The sequence below is a fragment of the Carassius carassius genome, chromosome 6 (genome assembly GCF_963082965.1).
Source record: "Carassius carassius chromosome 6, fCarCar2.1, whole genome shotgun sequence".
NCBI classification, from domain to species: Eukaryota; Metazoa; Chordata; class Actinopteri; order Cypriniformes; family Cyprinidae; genus Carassius; species Carassius carassius.
The window spans coordinates 1,172,589-1,195,852 of NC_081760.1; the positions used below are offsets into that span (position 1 = coordinate 1,172,589).

The following is a 23,264-nucleotide window of genomic DNA, read 5'->3' on the forward strand; positions in this document are numbered from 1 at the left end:
GTCCTCCATCTTAAAAAAAAAAAAAAAAAAAATCCCGCTTTTCTTTTTTCTCAACCCGTTTTTCTCGCTCACTGACCCCTTTTTTCTCTCACTTAAAATCATCCTAACCCCTTCACGGGGAATCAACTCACAATTGATTTTAATTGAGTTTGATGTTAGCATGTTGATAAACTAAACATCTGGTGCACTGAGGCAGCTCACCAGAATTTGGAGCATGGCCATTTTCGCTCATTGATTTCTCTCTATTGGCTAATTTTCCTTTCCATTCCTCGATCTCTTCCTCTGTTTTGTGAGATTTCTCTAATAGTGTTATTATAAGCTCTCCACACTGCAGTGCTCTGAAATGCGCGCACACACACACACACACACACACACACACACACACACACTCTACATGACACTCCATGAAGCTGTCTAGTCACCATCAAACTCCCACTCCTCTAAACACAATAAAACTGAAGTCTGTTTTTAGGAGGGCTGAAAGTATAAAATTAATATTTGATGAGGTCTGCCATTGTGTAATCTGATTTGGGATCTGTTACAAGGTTCTGCTTCTATAGCTCTCTTTCTGTCTTTTGCTCATGCTTTCGCTCAAATGACTTGAAATGGAAAAAGCTGGTTGGTTCCTGTGCTGGAATAATACTTTTAATCTGAGCGTTTAGGAGTGTACATTTGTCAGTTGTCAAGGTATGAGACGATAGAAGGTTGGATAGAGACATACCCATGCACAGTCAAATGCACATTATTGTGCAGTTCAAACTCATTAAAACAAACACACACATATAGCATGCAGTACATCAAATTAAATGCAGTAAGAGGATTTTTCTGCACCACAGTGGTGGAAACCTGGCCAGTCAACTTTTAGTCTATATAAACAAAATAGTAGCATTAGTATAAAAGCTTTGGGCAATTTACTGAAATATTTATAGAGATTAAAATAAATGTTTTCTATTTTAATATATTTCAGAATTTTGGTGGAAATTGTGATTAGATGATACAAATTGTATTTTATTTCAAATCTAATTTTTTTCCATCATTATAAAAATTTTACTGTCACTTTTTATAAACTTATGCGTATATAAAAATAAATTTATATCATACTGACCCAAAGTTTTGAACAGAACTGTATTAAACTTTATCGTCCCACACCATACCTAGAATCGTGCTGCTTTTCGAGATGTGCTTTAAAATGACTAGATTTACGACAATCTGCCAGGTGCACATTAAAACATTTCTTAGACTTACACACTGAAGGAGGGACTGAACCATATCTAGAGTCTAAAATATCATAGAGATATCACAGAGGGGTGGGCTTTTTATTTTTTAGCAGTAAGCAGCCACCTTTCAACCACAATGCAATGTCTTAGAAACTACCCAAGACACCCTTGAGACAACACTGTAACACACAAAACACTTAACACCTAAGAAATGCACATAAACTTCCATAAAGTCTACGTATGGCTTCAGTTTTCCAAGGTTTCACTCATAAAATTGTATTTTAAGCCCTTTTTCATTGTCATGCAACGACCTTTTCTCATGTTTCCTTTAGTCTATATATCTTTTCGTTCTCGTACCCTTTCATCTCTGTGACGTTGTCTTCTTCTCAGTATTTCTACCTCTCAGTTGCACTCTCTCTCTCTCTGTCTGTCCCTCTCTTACATGCTCTCTCTCTCTCCTCAGTGTGTGCGATGGCTGTGAGAAACTGTCTTGAATGTCAGCAGCACACTTTGGGTATGTCTGGTGCAGAGAGCAGCCGTGGACAGCAAAGCCTTCTGGGAGCCACCAAGTCTATACCAGGACAGGCAAGTTCAACATCTTGCCAAGGATACCCCCCCCCCTCTCTTTCTCTCTACTTTCCAGATGGTAATTTTAAATAGAATCCTTTTGCTCAATGGACCGTGGTTTGATTCTTACAGTTCCAGTAAAAAATAAACCCCTTTTCTTCCCTAATGTGTCGTGTAACTTACACTCCACACTCACAGCTCATCTATTATTTAGAATTAAAACTGTTGCATTAGTGCCTCTCTGCCTCAGCGATGTCTAAATGTGGAACAGCAAACAATAGCCTCCCTAGTTTTTGTTGTTGTTTTTTTAGTTCTGAGACTGTGTGAACTGTGTGTTGCAGAGTCCTGTGGACATTGTGACAGGAGGGATGTCTCCTATCAGAGATTTAGACCGGCTTCTGCAGGACATGGACATCAATCGTCTCCGTGCTGTAGTGTTCAGAGACATAGTGAGTCTATCCATACTTGTATTCAACTAACACTTCCCTCGCTGACTCTGATCTGCCACTCATTCAGCTAATGGCTCTTTTATTTTCTATTGTGCGATCAAACAGAAGTATGCATTCATTTGAAATGACCTTTGATAAATTTAATGCATCCTTGCTGAATAAAAGTATTAATTTCTTTCTTTCCGAAACTTTTGAACATCACTGTGGCTAATTTTTTTTACAATACTCGTTGTGTGCTGTGCTTTAGGAGGACAGTAAACAGGCTCAGTTCCTGGCCCTGGCAGTGGTCTACTTCATCTCTGTACTCATGGTATCCAAATATCGAGACATCCTTGAGCCACACAATGACAAAAGACATGCCCAGCGCTCACAGTCTGTCAGGAGCACAGGTGACCGCCTGAACCCACACACATCACTGCTGCAATCTGAACCCACAGACCAGATACAAATGCATTCAGGTTTTTAAGTAGTGTGTTTTTTTTGCAGAGAGTGTTCAGTCTGATCTTGAGAACAGTTTGTCTCATCATCGAGAATCTATTATTGAGGATGCGAAAACCATGCACAGTGATGGTGAGACACGAACCGGCCCGGATGCTGTATCTGAAGCCCTGTCTACACTGTCCTCTGAAGCCAGGAGAGGTCAAGAGGTCGCTGATAGAGACAGCAAAGGCAAAAATGTCAAGGATATTCTGAGAAGTCTTGTTGGTGCTCGCTCTGATGACCTTATGGTGGACCCTAGCCTTATACCGCCCGGGTTTCTGGGTGCAGTGGGAGATGCTTCCCGTGACCAGTCAGTCCAGTTTCACTCCTTTGACAGGTGAGTGGACAATCAGGATTTATAGATCACTGGCCAATCCGTGCACACAGATGTAAGGGCTTTGCTAGAGGCGCAAAGATATTTTATACCTCTTGTTCTCTCTAGGCACACATCATGTAAAAAACAACACATGTTTTCTCTTTGAGTTTGAGTCTTTGTGCATTTTATGATGGACACCCCAGCAGAGCACCTGACTTCTTCTGTGGAAGTGAGCCATTCTACACACAAATAAACAGCCTTACAAAAACAGAGCCTATCAAAACGGGCCCCAGGAGACACATACACATACACTTGTCCATTCCTCCACCAGTGGATTTGTGTCTGTGTTTGCTGGTTCGTGTATGTGTGTGTTAGAGCAGAAATGGTTATTATAAGGAAAAATAAAAGAACAATGCAATTCTACTGCTATTTGTCTCGTATATAGCGATATGGCACAACACTAAAGATTTTGTGTGCTGGTCAGGCCTGCACAAAAAATAAAAAATAAAAATAGATTAAAAAAATAAATAAAAAGAATAATATTATAAATAAATAAAAGTAAATACAAGAGTTAAAAGAATAATAAATAAAAATAAAATAGTTATTTTTAAAAATAAATTAAAAGCTGTTGTTTTTGACCCATGTGACCCAAAGACAAGCAAACCGTCAGTAATAAAATACAACCAAATTACAAGCAATAGAAATTGTAATCAAATATAAAATATAACTTCATAGCCCATGTAAATTAATGTATAGATTAATCCTTATTAAATTTAGAAAAGATATTCAGTCAAAAGCAGTGAGTTATTTTCTGTTTTCTGTTGTTGTTTGGTTCTCATTAATGGCAGCAGCAGGTGTATTAGGCTGCTGTCACTTTAAGACATAATGCATGGATCCAATAAACTGATACACTTGCATTTTCTTTCTAAAATGTGTTTTTCAATTTGTAGCCCTGTAGCACAAAACCAGTCTTAAGTCTCTGGGGTATATTTGTAGCAATAGCTAAAAATACAATGTATGGGTCAAAATTATCGTTTTTCTCTTATGCAAAAAATCATTAGGGTATTAAGTAAAGATCATGTTCCATGAAGATGTTTTGCTAATTTCCTACCCTAAATATATCAAAACTTAATTTTTGATTAGTAATATGCATTGCTAAGAATTCATTTGGATAAATTTAAAGGCGATTTTCCCAATATTTAGATTTTTTTGCACCCTCAGATTCCAGATTTTCATATAGTTGTATTTAAGCCAAATATTGTTCCATCCTAACAAACCATACATTAATGGAAAGATTATTTATTCAGCTTTCAGATGATAAATCTCCATCTCAAAATGATTCTTTGATAATTAGAAAGTTCAAAAGAACAGCATTTGTTTAAAATAGGAATCTTTCATAACATTGTACATTTACTGTAACTTTTAATAAATCCAATGAATTCTAGCTGAACATAAGCATCTTACTGACCCCAGTCAATAGATTTTAAAATAAAAAAATACTGTAAATAATAGATTTTGTGTACATAAGTGACAGATGTCAGATTGCATGTTCACCAATTCTTTTTTTGTATCTCTTGTGATGTTTTTTATTCCTTTGCATTGCTGTGTAGTGTAGTGTAACTGCTGATCCGTGGGGAGGGTGGGGTGCGCTGGGAAACAAGATCCATTGCTATGTGTTGGCTGACGTCTGCACTGTCTGGTTTTTATTTGCTGCATTTTCTGTGCATAAGTCTGACATAACCAGAGGGTTTATTACAAAAAAAAAAAGGAAGAAAAAAGAGATTTTGCATTTGTGTTGGCAGCTGAAAGTGGTTTGTCATGCCATCTTCTTTCTGTTTACCTCCTGCTCTTTCACATCTCTTCTCCTTTCAATGTCTTCTGGGCATCTGTGAGACATCCCTCTGATCTGGCCTTGTGTTTTATCTGAGGAATGCTCTGTCAGGTATCACAGCGCTGCTGGTATCAGGACAGGGATTATGTTGGCTCCCGCAAAGCTCCCAGCAGTCACTGCAGCTCTCTTCTGCCGCCACCTTTTCTTAGAGAGGACTTGGTCCTCAATCAGGTCTTCAGTCAAACAGTGCTTTTCTTAAGGCCTGTTTATACCAACACAAATGTTTGGCACAAAAATTTGGTCTGTTTTTCACAAGTGATTTATCTTTTCAGACCAAGGTGTGAAAAAAAATGCTGCTGCATTTATACTCCATTTATACTCTGTACACAGAGCTTCTCTAAAGTTATTCTGAAGCATGCATGGAACACCCAGGGTGCAGTGATTGAATCCCAGGTGATTTACGAGTGTTATATCTAGAGGAAAAAACAGATCTGGGGTCAAGGGTAAAGCAGATGTGAAATTTATTTTCTATCAACAGCATCCTGATTTCAACATATGTCTTTCTTACCCCATTCTTGTTTTGACATGAAGTCTGCACATATTTGCTGATAGGATCCAGAGCCCAGTGAATGGTGTTATGATGACAAAAATTACATGCATGTGAGTAAATAAATATGGCTGGAGAAGGGATAGGATGGCACAGAGATAACAAAATTACTGGTGTTCTTGACAGGTTCTTTAATATCTTCAGCTATGAAACTGAGATGAAAAAGATGCATCACAACTTACTTTTGATAGTATGACAAGCAAAAATAAATAAATAAAATGAAAATTTTGCTACTATGCAAGATTTCCACCACATTTGTAGCAACTAAAATGTTGATTTATTTTATTAGTTTGTTTGCCATTTCAGTCGAAGCAAAATGGACAGAAATTTTGTGAATATGTCATAATGAAATATAAACAAAATTTAAAAGCCTTGACTGTTTTCAACTCTGACATGAAACTTCTGGTTTTATGTTTGTACCCTTACCTCTATAGAAGACACCAAGGGAAACATTTTTAAAATGTATTTAACTTGGCTTGGCTTTTAAATGTATTTTAAGTAAAAACATAAAATAAAACGGCACAGTTTGAAACTTACCACCAGCAAGACTAATTTAAAGCAGCATTTCTATGTAAAGAAGCCCCTTGTTTGTTGAAAATGTCGATCCATGTCCAGTAAGATCAGGTTCTCACACACACATTTCCTCGCACCTGATCTCACATCTGTGCAGATTACGGGAAACATGCTGTTTACATGTCGTCTCTGGGAGTGTTGGTTACAACTGCTAAATAATTCATAATTCTTAATCATTCGTCTGGAATCCAAACTCCGGTCAGCGCTGGCCTCTCGTCTGGTGGTATACACCTGGCAGCTCTGTTTAATTGACAGTGGTTTTGAGTTGGTGCTAAGTGTGGCTAATGGTGTGCTGAATAATTTAAAACCTGTGCCTTTGAGCAGATGGATGCAGCAGCCATCCACCCCCACCATCCCACCATTGGTCAGTGGTAAACAAGCACTTGACAGAGAACAGAAATGCGCTCTTAAAGAGTTTTTGTAACAGCACGCTGTTGTTCAGCAAATGCTGATGTCATGGCTTCCAGTTTTCAAATTCCTTTCATTTTCTTGCACTGGATATTTTCAAGTTAAGGAGACATCAGATGTTTAGACATGGTGTGAGAAGAACACTCTCATTCTTCTGCCTTTGGTGCTAGGCAGCTTCCAGCGGGACGTTTGTTATAGACGGCTCTTATCTGATGCTGTAGCGTCTCTGTGGATGTGTTCTGGAGAGGAGCTGGTGACTGCGTAGCATTACTTTCCTCTGTCAGCACTGATAAACTCAACACCAAAGGTGTTTTCAGCTGATATGAACCATTTCCATTTTTACCTCTAGACCACGTAGAATGCAGAAGAGACCCGTGATCATTATGAAAGCCTGCTGACGTCTTTATCTTCCAAACATTTTTACCATTTGTGATCATGATTATGTTACAATGGTTACTTGCTGTGTGTTTAATATGTTTCCCTTTTGGTTTACTTCAACATGCATTCTTTTCTTTAATTCCGTTTTATTTCTTTATTTACTTTTTTAAAATATTTGAGGTACAGTAGTCAAAAATTAGGACACACCTAATCATTCTTGAGTAATTTTTACAATACTTTTTTATAAATAAAATCGTGTTATAACACAGTTGTACCTGAGACAAACAAATAAAAAATCTTTTAGCCTATATATTCTTTCTCAAACAACTTCATGAGGAATAAACCTGGAATGTGGATCTAAAAGTCTTAAAGGCATTCCGTGCTTATGTTTGGCATTTGTTGTTTTTTTATTTTCTTGTCTTCATAAAACAATAAACATGTAAAAAAAAAAAATGTTTGCAATTACACACCTAAATAAGAATTCTGGCTGTGCCAATACAGTATATATATTTTTTGTTTCCAAAAATTATTCCATTACTGCCTATGAAAACTTTTGATATTTAGACTTGATTGTTTTTGTTATTACAGTATATCATGTATACTATCCATACTTCAAAATATCCGTATTACAAAAATAAACATTTGTCCCAGTTGTATGGAAAACAACAAAATGATTCACAATCCCAGCACCAAAATATATTCTTGGAAACTTTGGTCCATACAAGTCCTTTCTAGTGTTCTAGTCTTCTAATGTCAAATCAAGAAGAGGAGCAGACCAAAGTTGAGGTTGTTATTCACTGAAAATCTTCCCCTCCATCGCTGCTCTTAAAGCCCATGTAAAGGCAATTCAGAGAATTGTTTCTAAACACATTATAAATGTTATAAATGTATTGCTGAAAATACATTACAAAGACTGTGAACTAAGTAGTACTGAATTGTGGAGTTAAACAGTTTTTCAAGATTCGTCATATACTGTAAATTCATATTGCCTGGTTGCGAAAATTTACAAAACAGCTTGGTCTCCTTATTTAAACAGAGCATCCATTCAGGTTGTAGCAGTATTTGAGTTGAGAGAGAAGGCAGCTTTCCCGTGAGAGGGCGTGGTTTCAGCACAGAGGACACGCCCCCAGTATTTGAGAGCAGAGAATACTGCTTGTTTTTTCAGGATAACTTATTTTATTTACTTGGCCTTTTTTATCATTCAAATTTGACCTGGTGGTCAATAACACATTTTTTTGTTGTTACAAACTCAGAAAACATATTAAATATTGCTTTACATGGACTTTATGCACAACTCAAGCAAGAGTCTATGACGTTTTGATTTCAGTGGTGTCATTGGCATCAGCCCTTTTTTTTCTTTTATTGTGATTTGATTTTTTTTTTTTTTTTTTGTAGTCTACATTTAATACTTATATTTTTGGCCTTTTGTGATAATTACAAACTGTCCTTGTAGAGGAGATGCCAGATCATATCATCAGAAACATGCATTCAGCTAAGTGTGTCCAAACGTTAACCTAATACTGAAAACGGAGCACAACCCTCAAAATGAACCGGATTTTTGAGACATTTTCAGTCCTTTAATATTTAACTTGCTGCAAAACGGCGTTTATCAGATCATGACATGACACTGTACAGAGACACACTAGCATCTAGACTACAAGACATCTCCAGCTTTAATCAATCACAAGTTCGGAGCTCTGAGTGGCAGGAGCTGGGAGGCCATTGATTGGTCAGAAGATTGATTCTGCCATTATGAAATATTTTGTGTCAGGGAAACACTAATTACACTAACACTGCAAATGGGCTTCTTGTGTTATGTGAACTGGGTGGCTTTTTATGCTTAATCACATTATGTGAAGTATATTTAGCCGACATCAAAGTCTGATCGTTTAAGGGCTGTCGATGGAACCAGAGCTAATGGTTTTTTGACTGAGTACTTGATTTTCTAGCTCTGTGTATTTATCAGAGCATCAGAGTCTGCTTTGCCTCTATTAGAAAATACATTCAAAAGGCTTATGGTTTAAAATCTAATGCAAGCATAAACCTCTTTTAAAAGTACACCATTCAACCTGCAAAAAAAATAAAATAAAACCATTTTATAATGATAATAATAATAATTGATAAACTGTTGTATTTGTCATTCTTTTTCAGGAGTGTTGTTGTGGCACCCAAGAAAATGGGTGGGGCTCCCTCACCAGGAATGAGTACAGTCTCCACAGCTGCATCCATCCCATCAGCCACTGCTGCATCCTCAGCTGAATCTGCAGACAACAGCGTGGCAGTGGTGTCTGCAGGAGAAGCTGTTCAGGAGACAGAGTCCGCCCCAGGTGAGGGTTTTCATGAAAAACCATGTCAATAACTACACCTTGCCAAATTACATAGATATATATGTGCCCTTGGAGCACAAAACCAGTCTTAAGTCTCTGGAGGATATTTATAGCAATAGCCAATGTTAAAATTATACATTTGTCTTTTATGCATTTCATGAAGATATTTTGTAAATTCTCTACTGTAAATATATCAAAACCTAATTTTTGATTAGTAATATGCATTGCTAAGAACTTCATTTGGACAACTGGATTTTCTCAGTATTCAGATTTTCAGGCTGTTTATCAGGAGTGTAAGAGCTTCTCTAATGCTCATTTTACTGAAATGCTAACAAGAGCAGAGCTATCATTCAGCAGAAGCTCCTTTCATAGCGTTTTTGAGCTTCAGCTGTTTCACTCTTGTCCTTTATATGAAAGTGTTGTAGACAGCAGAAGGAAAGGGTGATTTTTACAAGGTTGTTAGAAGTGTTGAATATTATGGATAGTGTCAAAACATTCACAATGACTTCACTGACTATATAACATTAAGCAACTTTGTAAATATAGTGATTTATTTGAATGCTTTTAAGTTTCATTAGACAAATTTTAACGATCCTTTCTCGTTTGGCGAGTGAAGCGATGATTAATAGAGTCTCTGCTTAAACATAGGTAGCATAAGTGTTCTGAAGTGTTCATAACTTCAGATTGTCTGTGTAAGGTGATCAGTTCATGATTCAGATTCTGATTCAGTGATTCATTTGCATTTTCACATGCGTTAATGGTTTTATCTTTTAGTAAAATAGTAATGTAATTAATGGTAATATTATGGTAAAAATATTCTACCATTTCAAAGTTTGGGGGTTGGTAAGACTTATTATTATTTAAAAAAAAAAAGTTTTTAAGTCTCTTATTCTCACCAAAGTTGTATTTATTTGACCAAAAATGAATAAATAAAAATGTACGTACAGTAAAACCGTAATATTATGAACATTATTATGAAATAATTGTTATAATGTATTCAAATATGATTATTAAAATGAAAAATAAACATTAAAGGTGCCATCTGTCATGTCTGGCAAAAAATCAAGTCATACTCCACATTCCATACCAGATGGGGGCAGTATGCCTCAATAAAGTGAATTGGTCTACTCTAGAGTAACAAACGAGAAACGGCATAGTCTCTATGCTCCGCCCCTACCTTCACAACAACCCTACAGCCATAGCCGAAGCCTAAGAGGACGTTTTGCCTCCAGAGGAACGTTGGGTGATGTCAAGTGATTTTGAAACATGACATCTTGAAGCTACTCCCCTTCACCTTTACCAGTGAATATGTTCCTATTCGTTTTGTTCATATTACATTGAGTTGTATATACACATTATTTGAATTAAATTAATTTGACAGACAGCATTCTGTCAACATCATTGGTCAACATCAGACAGCTGATGTTGATCAAACTAGCGTCAACCAACGTAACCAGAGCTGCCAACTCTCAAGCATTCACCGTGAGACACACGCAATTGACTCTTTTCACACGCTTTCACGCCACACATCAATTTTCTCACGTACAGAAAAACCACGAAGCAAAGAGGACACGGAGACCATAACAGACTAGACAGAGCAGGTTAGTTATGATATAAAAAAATGGGTAAGTTATAGCTAGCTAATTATCAAACGCAGCTACGGTTAGCCATCGCTAACATTAGCACGTTTATAGAACAGCCTTCGATACATTTCTATGTTATAACTTCCCGAAAAAAAAATACACAAACATATAAAACAAACTTCTAGCGAAATACTAACAGCATCTAACTTACCAATCCAAAAGAAATGTTGCAAGTTCGGTGTCGAACCTCATTTCTTTTAGGTCCATCAGTTGTCTCCAGCGATTGAAAGCAGTGCCGATGTTTACTCTGGTTCGGCTCCTTTTCTTATCGGATTTGATTTGTGATTCCGAGCGCGGTTGTTTCCCTGTAGCGGGTGGTGGTCTCTTGCCAAGGGCTTCAGTCATCCTTCCGCTCTCTTCCCTGAACTGAAATGAAGTAGTGGGCTGTACTTTCCACATTGACATCAGGTTCAAGTACGCCCACAAGCCGTGCGAGTTATTCGTGTATTGCAGGTTGGCTGGTGGTTATGTTGCCCGCATACCGCCTCCCATGGCTGAAACTGATATTACGACACCTGTCGGGCCGGGGCTAGTAATGCTAATGCTAATTGAGGTTGATATCTCTGCAGCACTATAACTTGAAATTTTTTTAATGACATCATCGCCCTTATTTCTTCTCATTCTTTTGATGCGTGTAGGTCATTTTTTGGATATTTTTACCTCAATTTTTGCACATGGCACCTTTAATGTTGAATACAGTTGTGCTGCTTAATATTTTTGTGGAATTTCTTTTTTTTTCAGGATTCTTTGATGAATAGCATGTTCAAAAGAGCAGCAGTTATTTAAAATAGAAATCTTATGTAACATTATAAATGTTACTGTTGATCAGTTTAATGTATCTTTGATCAATAAAAGTATTAATTACTGACCTCAACTTTTGAACAGGAGTGAATGTGGGTTATATTATATGGATTATTGTATATTGTTAAATGATGCTCATAAATCACAGTGATTAAATATACTTATCATGTGCGATAAAAACTGTACATTGATTATTTTGAACTAGATTTTTACTGTATTTCCTTGCATTAAATATTGTAAATCTACTGCAGTTGGCTACAGTGTCTGTTTTAATCGAACTAATATTTCCTTTTTATAAACAATATCGATATAGATGAGTATTTAATGCAGTACAAATATTTACAAACTTTATTTATTTACATAATTGTTTTGTTTTTGCTTTTGAAAATGATCTGTCTCCAAGTCTCTCTATATCACATTATACAGTAGCATTATAGTAAAATGATTTACAGTTGTACCTCCCAGCTCTAATCTGTTGAATTAGTGAAGGTTTATTCACGGAACATGTGCTTGTTTTAGCTTAATGCATCTGTTTTGTTTGGCGTGCATGTATTTGGGTAATGAGTTGTTTACTGGTTGTATTCTCTGCAGGAGGAACCTCCACCAGCTCCAATCTGCCATCTGTCCCTGCTTTATCCCCAGTGATCCAGAGCTCCACCCCCAACATGAGGTCTCCGCTTTAAACTCGAGTCTCACGCCTTCTTATAAGCAAGATATAGCTTTAGAGATATTTTCCAGAATGCATTTTTGTAATGCATGCTTTGATTTAATGATCTGCTGTTTTAAAGTTATTTCAGTCTGTGCAATATTTACGAGTGTGTTGGTGTGTGTTTTCAGTATCTCGGAGCGGTTGGAACATGCTCTGGAGAAGGCAGCTCCTTTACTCCGAGAGATTTTTGTGGATTTCGCACCGTTTCTCTCTCGGACACTTCTGGGCAGTCACGGACAGGAGCTGCTCATTGAGGGGACCAGTGAGCTACTCTTATTACTGATATTTGTGGAATAATCCACACAAATGCAGTCACACTAAAGGCCTGCAGTGAGGTTTACATCATTACATACAAACACAGAGACATCTCATCACTCACACCCCATCTAACCAAATTCTGGCTGGATGTATCTTTTAACTCTGTGATTATATCAGTGTTCTTAGGGTCAGAGGTCAACAGAGTGTTTGGCCTGTCCACTGCCACCAAGAGAAATGAAACGCAGATTGATAGAGCCACTTTAAACAAAAATGCTTCCTTCCTTCCTCTTCCTCCAGTGTTCTCACCTTTAGCTTTCATGTTGAATCTCTTGCATGCGTTCTCCTCATTTAGTTTCCTAGCAGCTTCTTTAAAGCTGTGTTTTAAATCAATAGAACATATGCTCAGCATATTTAGTCTGATGTAATACACGGCTCAAACATGGATTAGTTTACAGTAGCATCATGAAGGTCATCAATACTCTTTGACCCCTCAAGCTGGTGCAGAATCAGACCACTCACAAATGAGAGTGTGCCAGCAAAACAGACCCTGAAGAATTAAATGATTTTAATACATTAGATGCAAGAAATCTCATAAAACAGAATTAGAAGGGTTAAGTAAGTGATGGAAGAAAACGTTTGTGTTTGCCAAATAAATTTTTGATATGTATGAAATCCTCTATGTATGAGTCTTTGCAAAAGTCAAATAATTTGCAGTATTTTGACAGTGGTATGTAATTATCAATATTACAAGGCCTTTCTTGATTCTGATCAGACAGTTGCAGTATTTAGCAATCAGCTATTTCAGCTGGTGATTGTCACAAAATAGATTTGTTAGGTTTAAAATCATCAGTAAAGGTTAAATGTTTTCATGCATTGAAACTGAAATGCAATCTTGTTTTTCTCTGCAGGTCTTGTGTGTCTGAAGTCCAGCAGTTCTGTGGTTGAACTGGTCATGCTGCTGTGTTCTCAGGTAAGTTATTCCTTCATCCCTCCTCCACTTATTCTCCACTTATGATTCCTGTCTTACTAAGCTCTGAGTATAGACAGAGGTCCAGAAAAATGGCCAGGGAACCCTTCTTAATGCTGTAGATATGAGTTCAAGGGTCAGGGGTCTTGACCCAATGTAACGGTCTTGGTCATATACCAAGTCACAGAGGATAATGCAACATTGATAGCTTTTTGTGATCGATCGACTTCCCCATTGGGTTTATGAGTATTTAACGCAGGTAAGATGAAGGAGTAACAGAGCTCTGTGTGTGTCTCTGTGTGTGTGTGTGTGTGTGGGGGGGGGGGAGGTATTGAAAGATATTGTCCCCAGAAGTGATCTAAATCTGACCAGTCCTCCCTTCGGAGACATTCAAAGACATCCTTACTTTGAAAATGTATTCATAATAAATGTGAATACTGTTTTTTTTTTGTTTTTTTTTGCAAGCTAGGTATAGCAAGCAAGTTTAGTAATGTAAATATATATATATCTATTGTACTATATATATATATATATATATATATTTTTTTTTTTTTTTTTATGTATAAAAATTATTTAAATCTCAGAAGTGAGGTGTGACGTGGGGGTCCCTCTCTGAACCCAAGCATCTAGAAAAGAGGGAATAAATGACACACTCTAATGCACCTATTTGTCATCTCTGTCACGCTGTTGTGTAATGGTAATCTAATCAAAGAGGAGGCTTTGGGTTCGGCCTGTCTCCACTGAAAAAAAGCCTCTGGCTCAAACGGTGCGGTGCATTGCAGACCCTGCGCTGCAACGAAAATGATGTGTTGCTGCTGATTACTTCAATAAATCATCCCGACTAAATTCTCTTATGTAATAAGAGCTGATGCAAATGTAATTTTATTGTGTGGGGAGAAACCGTGGAAAAGGCGACAAAGCTCAAATGAGGTCTTGAGCCCTGTTTACCCCTGGTTATATTACACAGGGGGTTAACTTTGTTTTATGAATGGGGAAGATTTTTTCTTATTTGTGACCCTGGAGCACAAAAACAGTCTTAAGTCTCTGGGGTATATTTGTAGCTATAAAAAAAAAAAACATTGTATGGGCCAAAATTATAAATTTTTCCTTCAAAAAATGTAAATAATTAGGATGTTAAGTAAAGATATTTTGTAAATTTCCTGCTGTAAATATATCAAAACTTTTGATTGTTAATATGCATTGCTAAGAACTTCATTTGAAAAACTTTAAACATGATTTTCTCATTTAGTTTTTTTTTTCAGATTCCAAGTTTTCAATAAACAGTTGTATCCTGGCCAAATATTGTCCTCCAAACAAACCACACATCAATGGAAAGATTATTTATTCAGCTCTCAGTTGATGCGTAATCTAATTTCCGAAAAATTGACACTTCTGACTGGTTTTGTGGTCCAGGGTCACATTTGGGAAACAGAGGGATGTCTGGAAGAACTTAAGAGTCTCCCATTGATCCTGTGGTTAATCAGGACATCCCTGGACAGGAAGTGCTGTTGTCGTAGACAGGAAGTGAAGCCGTGTATTTGCTGACAGAATTGGCAATAAGAAATGGAGGATGCTGATGGATTCAGTTTCTTTTGCTTGCATTTCCTTTTCGTCGCAAAATAGAAGTCAGGTGGATATGAAACCGTCGGCACAATTTCCTAATTAATATCTATGGTACAAGATGAAATAGGTTTTGGGCTGGAGGTCAAAGGTTAGGGTCATAGACTAGTATTTCATCACTCGGGATCAAGAGGGCTGCTCTGCTGTTAGACATCAAGACTTAACTGCAATTTTATTGCATCTCTCTGAAACGAATCCCTTTATTCCCAACATAGGATCAGTTTTCATCATCTTCTATAAGCCTATCGTGGTTTATTACTTTTCACTTATATGTGTTTTATTGATAGTTGTATAGAGCTATGTTAGACACATGCAACTTTTATTATAAGTTTTTTTTTTTTTTTATTCCATTTTTCCAGCGCTTTGTTATTTTTTATGAAAATGCATGCGAAAGTATCTAGTGTTGCAATAATTGCACACTCAATCTTCAGTATTAATGTAGAAACATCATAAAGACAGTATTTTTAAAGTACTTGTTTACTAGCATCTTTTTTTATGACTGAAGGCGAGTATCGTTTTTTTTTACCCTCTAATATTTAACCATTGATTATAGCCATTCAACATTACAGTATAATTGAGAGCTATCAATTTGAATATTTTAACAGCTGGGTTATTGGGTTTTGTCTGCTTTAATAGCTTCCGCTGCTGAACGTGACACTGATCTGACACGCATCATATTTTCTCACAACTCTTTACTTTTCTGACCCACTTTAGGTCTTGAAGTCTGCATTTCAGAGAAATGTTCTTAAATGGGACTCATGCAAAACAAATGCATGCATGCACAGTTTTAAGGCAGCTTCAGTTGCCTTTTTGATAACTTCATGACTTAACTGTCGACATAAATGACATTGCATGCTTGTAGTTTCATTTGCGCTTTAATATGAAATTGTATACTGTACACGCCACTGCATTTGTGCATGCAATTGAAGAGCACATGCTACGAGCACAGTATATCAGCTGACAGGACAGGAACATTTGTTTTTACTGACACATGGCCTGAAAACATGAAACCTGACAGCAGTTCACTGTTGTTCTACTGAAGCTCCTCGTCACCTGTAGTTTTCCGAAGCTCATTTGACTAGTTTCTGGCGCTGAGGTGAAGTTGGACTGCGCACCTGAAAAGTCTCTAGTTTGAAGTGACATTCAGCCAAGTGAAGTGACATTCAGCCAAGTATGGTGACCCATACTCAGAATTTGTGCTCTGCATTTAACCCATCCGAAATGCACACACACAGAGCAGTGAACACACACACACACACACACACAGTGAGCACACACCCAGAGCAGTGGGCAGCCATTTATGCTGCGGCGCCCGGGGAGCAGTTGGGGGTTCGATGCCTTGCTCAAGGGCACCTAAGTCGTGGTATTGAAGGTGGAGAGAGAACTGTACATGCACTCCCTCCACCCACAATTCCTGCCGGCCCGGGACTCGAACTCACAACCTTTCGATTGGGAGTCCGACTCTCTAACCATTAGGCCACGACTTCCCCAATCGTTTGATGACGATCTGCATCTAAATGAACACAATTCTTGTCAAGAAAAAAGAGACAGAAGGAGCAGTTGTGAGTGGGGTGACCAACCCTAGCTCCGCTCCGGTGTTACGTATTTTTAACGTGTAAAACTGAAAAAAATAAATAAATAATTGCATGCCTTAACACTCTAATTTTGACAGCACTAATCTATATGTTTATGTGTGATAGAATCACACCAAAAATGATGGTTTGGACAAATTTACAGCTTGAATAATATACATTTTCATAATTTAACTTGCTGAAAATGCTGGACCAAAATCATGGCCTTCACATATCAGTCTTAAAACATTTTAAACCCTCTTTAAAGGAATCAATGTTTATTATAAACAGCTATCAAAGCATCCACTGCATTCACGAAATTGCCAGTGATAGGGCTTCAGATAAGACCCTTCATATTACATGAAGATCATCTTTGAGTGTCCTCATCTTGCCATTCAAGGTGTCCACTTAAAAGCCTTGTGTTTCCCCCGACCTAAATCTCTTTCACAGCCAACTCACACACACACTGAAGAAGATATACCACCAGCTGTTGTAAAAAGGTTTCAGCTTTTCAATAAATAATGCCGCCTGCATTGAGACACTCTGACAAGGAGCGGAAGCTACTGTTCAGTTCATATAGTTGATGTGGATTTGATTGCAGATACGTTTGTCCAACTGAAAGTATACGAGAAAGAATTTTTTTTGTTAAATGCTACTTTATGTAAGCATCAGAAAAGCAGTTGCAAACGGCTCTAAAATCGGAGTCGGTTTGGAAATCATCTCATCCATCTGCTTGACAAAAATTTAAAACTTAACTTTAAAATAGTTCTTAAGTAATTGTTGCATTGGCTTGCTTTTCCTCTAACTTTACGAGTGTCATTAAACTGAAATGCTGCTTAATCCTGTGAGGGTTCGGAGTTAATTATTAGCACCTGTAAGCATTCTCTACTTTACAGATTTATATGGAAGGATAATTGACAACGGGCCGTTGAGTTATTAGAATATAATGCATTATTGGTGTGCATTATTTTCTAATAATTCAACGGACTGTAGTAAATTATTCCACGTTTACTACGATTACCACACCTTTGTCAGGTTTTTGTCCTTAAAATGCTCTTGTGTGTAGGATTCATTTCTTACACATCTCATCCTATGCCTCCGTTGCTAATTCCAAGATATCATTTTAGACCTAGCAATGGATAGCAGACTAATGCAGTTAATAATGCAGTTGTTAGACCAAGAGAGAGATTAAGCCTGTGTGAATTACCTGAGTTTGAGCTTCTCTCGATAGTGTTCGGTTGCAGCGTCTCTACTAATAGCCAAACTGCAAGTTTATCTGCTTCAAGAACAGCACTATTATTTCCTTGCTAGTGAGCAATATCATGTAGCTTTTAAGTTGTGAAACTATATTACTAATAAAATCGTCAAGGCAGAGCAAACAACATGTTTCTGTGTGTGTGTTTCCATGTGTGTTAGCGTTTGTGAGGGAGAAAGAGTGTATGTGCTTTCCTTACAAAATAAAATGTAATTTTTTGGCAAAACATGGAAACTATTTGTTGTTTTTATCTTGTTGTTTACTAAATGTATTTGTTTATTCGGCATATTTGTGGGTTTGTAGACTGTTAGGACTTTTGCAATAACTGAAACCAACCAAGACCTACATGGAACTGCTTTAGCCCAGTGTTTCCCTAAAAATAATTGCACACCTTTGAACATTCATCAGCCAATCAGATTCAAGCATTCGTAGAATAAGAGAATATAATTTATCTGATTATCTGTTTTAAAAATATGTCTGTTTTCAAGAGCCATTACAGTAATTCTTCTGACTTGCTGTACAGTTACAGATGAAGGGAACAAACATACTTCAGATGGATGTAACTGATGGACTGAAACAACAAATAAAAATGCTAATATTTAAATCAGACCATTCACTACAGGCAAAACTTTCTTTGTCATTTGCATTTTGCATTAGCTCTTGCAGTTTAGCAAGATTACTACATATGCAGGGAACATATGAGAAAAGAAACTGTAATTTATCTGATAATTCCAGTTTGTTTTCAAAATATTAATTTTACATATAAATGAAGTAATTACGGTAATTCTACTGTCTTGCTTTATAGTATACAGGTCCTTCTCAATTAATTAGAATGTTGAGGAAAAGTTAATTTTTTTCAGTAATTCAACTCAAATTGTGAAACTCATGTATTAAATTCAATGCACACAGACTGAAGTGGTTTAAGTCTTTGGTTCTTTTAATTGTGATGATTTTGGCTCACATTTAACAAAAGCCCACCAATTCACTCAACAAATTAGAATATGATGACATGGCAATCAGCTAATCAACTAAAATCGCCTTTAAAATGGTCTCAGACAATCATTGACACCCTTCACAAGGACGTTGAGCCACAAACATTCATTGCCAAAGAAGCTGGCTGTTCATAGAGTGCTGTATCCAAGCATGTTAACAGAAAGTTGAGTGGAAGGAAAAAGTGTGGAAGAAAAAAAGAACTGAGAGAACCACAGCCTTATGAGGATTGTCAAGCAAACTTTATTCAAGAATTTGAGTGAACTTCACAAGGAATGGACTGAGGCTGGGGTCAAGGCATACAGACGTGTCAAGAGATTTGGCTACAGTTGTTGTATTCTTCTTGTTAAGCCACTCCAGAACCACAGACAACGTCAGAAGCGTCTTACCTGGGCTAAGGAGAAGAAGAACTGGACTTTCAGATGAGAGCAAGTTTTATATTTCATTTGGAAACCAAGGTCCTAGAGTCTGGAGGAAGGGTGGAGAAGCTCATAGCCCAAGTTGCTTGAAGTCCAGTGTTAAGTTTCCACAATCTGTGAAGATTTGGGGTGCAATGTCATCTGCTGGTGTTGGTCCATTGTGTTTTTTGAAAACCAAAGTAACTGCACCCGTTTACAAAGAAATTTTGAAGAACGTCATGCTTCCTTCTGCTGACCAGCTTTTGAAGATGCTGATTTCATTCTCCAGCAGGATTTGGCACCTGCCCACACTGCCAAAAGCACCTAAAGTTGGTTAAATGGCCTTTTGGGGACATTGCTGCTTAAAGATCATTGTGGATCATTTTGTCTCATTTAGTCCTGCCATTTTTAACTTTGTATGTTCTTTAAACATCACAGAAGTGAAGAGGAATGTGGTTGAACCAGAGGTTGAATCCCTCTCGCTTCTGATCGTGCAGTCGGACCTGGACCCCGCTGAGAGGCATAACACACATGCAAGGTTGAGGCGCAGACCCAAGCCACGTCTTGTCTTTCCCGCCTCCATATACCTCCCTCCTCCACCCCAGAAAACAACCCACTAGGGTCTCCATGCCGGTGGAGAACATTGCTCTCAGCATTCTTTAAACACAGGGCTCCGTGGAGGCCCAGAGAAAACACAGGAACACCAACTGGCACTTAATTCTGCCGGCGCCCTGCCGATGCGAGCTATGCATCTGAAGAGAGGGCTCTTCCTGACAGGAAGTGAGAGCTCAAAGCTTACGACTTGAGTGACTTTTAATTCACTCTCTGACTGCAATATCGTTGGCTGGGAAAGAGACATATTATTGAGGCAAATTGTTTTTTTTAAAGATGCCAAGAGAAGTTATATGTTTTTTTCTTTAACTGTTAAAGAACCTCTTTCTCTCTTTCCTAACATGCCTTTTTTTGTGTCACTATTTACATTTGTGACCCTGGAGCACAAGTCTCTGGGGTATATTTGTAGCAATAGCCAAAAAAAAAACATTGTGTATGTTTCAAAATTATCAACCCATTCTTTTATCCCAAAAATCATTAGGATATTAAGTAAAGATCATGTTCATGAAGATATTTTGTAAATTTCCTATTGTAGCTATATCAAAACTTAATTTTTGATTAGTAATATTTATTGCTTAGGACTTAATTTGAACAACTTTAAAGGTGATTTTCTCAGAATTTCTCCCCCTCAGATTCCAGATTTTCAAATAGTTGTATCTCAGCCAAATATTGTCCTATCATAACAAACCATACATCAATTGAAAGCTTATTTATTCAGCTTTCATAATACTCAGTTTCAAAAAATGTACCCTTATGACTGGTTTTGTGCACAAGGGCCACATATGTGGATACGTGAATTATCAAAATCATATTATCACTGTGCATTCTCACCATGTGTTAACATATAATAATCATTGTTTCTTTAGTCCAGAAAGGAAAACAGCAAGAATTATGTTTGTTATTATCATTTCTGCTTTTTTTAAGAAGTTCTTTGGACGCCTCTAAGCCCAACTTGTGAGGAAGCTTCTAATCACATCGCTGTATTTAACTGCAATCCTCTATGGTTGTTAAATGTAGTCAGAGTAAATACTTGTAAAGTATGCTTGTGTGGAGTGTCCTCACAGAAACACAGGCCACTGGCTGTATGGGATTGTGTGTTTGTCCTGTAAGAGATAACATCTGAGAACACGCACTGGTCTTGTAGAGCATTCGGCTTGTCACATCAGTGATTTAAACTGTCTGGACCTGACTGAAGTGGACCTGACGTTTAAGCACCTTGACATACAACCATCTTGAAAGCCTTTATTAAAAAAATTCAAATGAAAAATAAATACAAATAAACAAGAATAATAAAATAATCAATAATAATTATGTATTTAAATAATGATAAAAAATAAATGTAAAAATAACAAAAAAATAATCAAGATTAATATAATAATTCAATTTAATTAATAATAAAGATAATTAAATTAAACATTTTAAATATTAAAAACAATCAAGATTAATATAATAAAATAAATATATATTTAAATAATTAAAAAATAAAAATTATTCAAAAAACTTTGAAATATTATAATTAATTTCAAAAACTGTTTTCTAGAAAAAAAAGAGAAAAAGAAGTATTTTACTGCTCTTTATATTTTAAATTAATTTCACTGTCATGTGCAGATGATCTAACAACGTAATAAAATAAGGTGTAAAAACCATGTTTTATCTGTTTTGTTTTTTTTGGAACGTTAAGTATTATTTAGGTTGAAATACTTTGCTGAATTAATAATGTTTTTTTTTTTTGAATCTCTTAATTTCTTTCCGTCGATCAAAGCTCTACAGTAGCCCCTTTTCCGCCATAAATCGCCTTGTGCTCTGCGGACAAACCATAACGTAAACGTCTCCCGCTCCTTATGATCTGAACCAGCGCTCTTCCATGTGACGGATAATTTTCTTGTTTCATCTGAGCTTCAATCCCCCTGCCTGCAGAAAACAAACAAATACTTGTGATTATAACTGATGGCTTGGAAACTGCAGAGCGACTTGTTTATTTTCAGTGAACGAAGCCAAACGCTGTGCACATTTCCTCGTCTTGCCATTGTGGAAGAAGCAAAATGTTGCAGTTTAGGTCTGCGTTGTTTCAGTTTTGTTTTAGTTTGAGAGTAATTGCGTTCTCTTAATCAGCAGTGATTAGGAAAGAATGGCTCGTTGGATGACTTCTTAAAGGAATCTAAAACATGGTGCATGCGTGTCTCGGAAGAATAGTTTTTTTGTTTTTTATTTAAAAAAAATCTGTAAATCAAAGCATTCATTTAAAGCGTGTGGGGGGATGTTAAGCAATGTGTTTTTTCATCATCAGATCTCTCTCTCTCTCTCTCCATTCCCTAAGCCCTGTGTTACAGGCTTCGGTTTCCATCACATAGACTCATTTGTACTGTAGCATAGATCTTTTCCTCACTCAGAAGCAATTAAAGAATGACGAAACATAATTGCTCATGGTGCAGCATTATCTCTGACGGCTGGTTAACCAGTTTTTTGTTGAAAAAGATGCAGATTAATAAAAATATTAAAGTAATAGTTCACCCAGAAATGAATCTTATACTCACCCCCAGACCTCAATGAGTTTCTTTCTTCTGTTTAACACAAAATGTGATATGTTGGGTACCAAACACTTGCTGATAGCCATTTATTTCCATAGTATAAAAAAAAAAATCTAATGGAAGTTAATGGCTGCCAGCAGTTGTATGTATTTATTTACTTATGATTGATTTTGTTCCAGCACAAATACCATGTAGTTTTCAAATCAGCCTGAAGGACTTGATTAGTTGGATCAGGTGTGTTTAATTACAGTTGAATCTAAATTCTTACAGGGCTCCAGCCATCCAGAAATTGAGTTTGAGGAATACTTTAATTTGTATGTATATTATGTCCAGGATTTGGAAACAATATGATGTTGAGCTCTCAACCACACATAGGTTGTTTATAAACCTGAGCTCCAATAAAAGTGAAACTGACATTTTACGCAAGCGTGTTTGGATAGATTTGACCTTGAAGAAGTGTTCCCTATATGTTGCTCTTTGTTATTAATCGAGACTTGTAGGAAATGGCTCAATTATAAAAGTCCTTGATGAAGAGTGTGAGACTGGTTTTGATCAGTGGCTATCATTGCGAGTTTATTATTTAGGATACCAACTTTCCCAGGCTCTGTTAAAAGTCATATCCTGTCTTAGGACACAATCCCGGTCTTGATGGCATGAATTGATCTGTGTGAGTGGTAGCTGTGAAGACCGGATCAGGGCAGAGGTGGCTGGGTTGTACGTAGAAGCACCTTCCGTAGGTCAGGGTCAGAGTTGAAAGGT

The 23,264-nt window shown here is 37.0% G+C and overlaps 1 protein-coding gene across 1 annotated transcript in view; it reads left to right on the plus strand.

Annotated features, from left to right (window-relative positions):
- Positions 1 to 23,264, plus strand: part of LOC132142168 (lipopolysaccharide-responsive and beige-like anchor protein) — a 204,301-nt gene that overhangs the window by 71,218 nt on the left and 109,819 nt on the right. The window contains exons 26-33 of the mRNA XM_059551824.1: positions 1,681 to 1,802; positions 2,126 to 2,233; positions 2,481 to 2,622; positions 2,720 to 3,050; positions 8,978 to 9,153; positions 12,189 to 12,267; positions 12,435 to 12,568; positions 13,473 to 13,534. Of these exons, the coding sequence (XP_059407807.1) occupies positions 1,681 to 1,802; positions 2,126 to 2,233; positions 2,481 to 2,622; positions 2,720 to 3,050; positions 8,978 to 9,153; positions 12,189 to 12,267; positions 12,435 to 12,568; positions 13,473 to 13,534 (1,154 nt within the window). The remainder of the gene's footprint in view (positions 1 to 1,680; positions 1,803 to 2,125; positions 2,234 to 2,480; positions 2,623 to 2,719; positions 3,051 to 8,977; positions 9,154 to 12,188; positions 12,268 to 12,434; positions 12,569 to 13,472; positions 13,535 to 23,264) is intronic.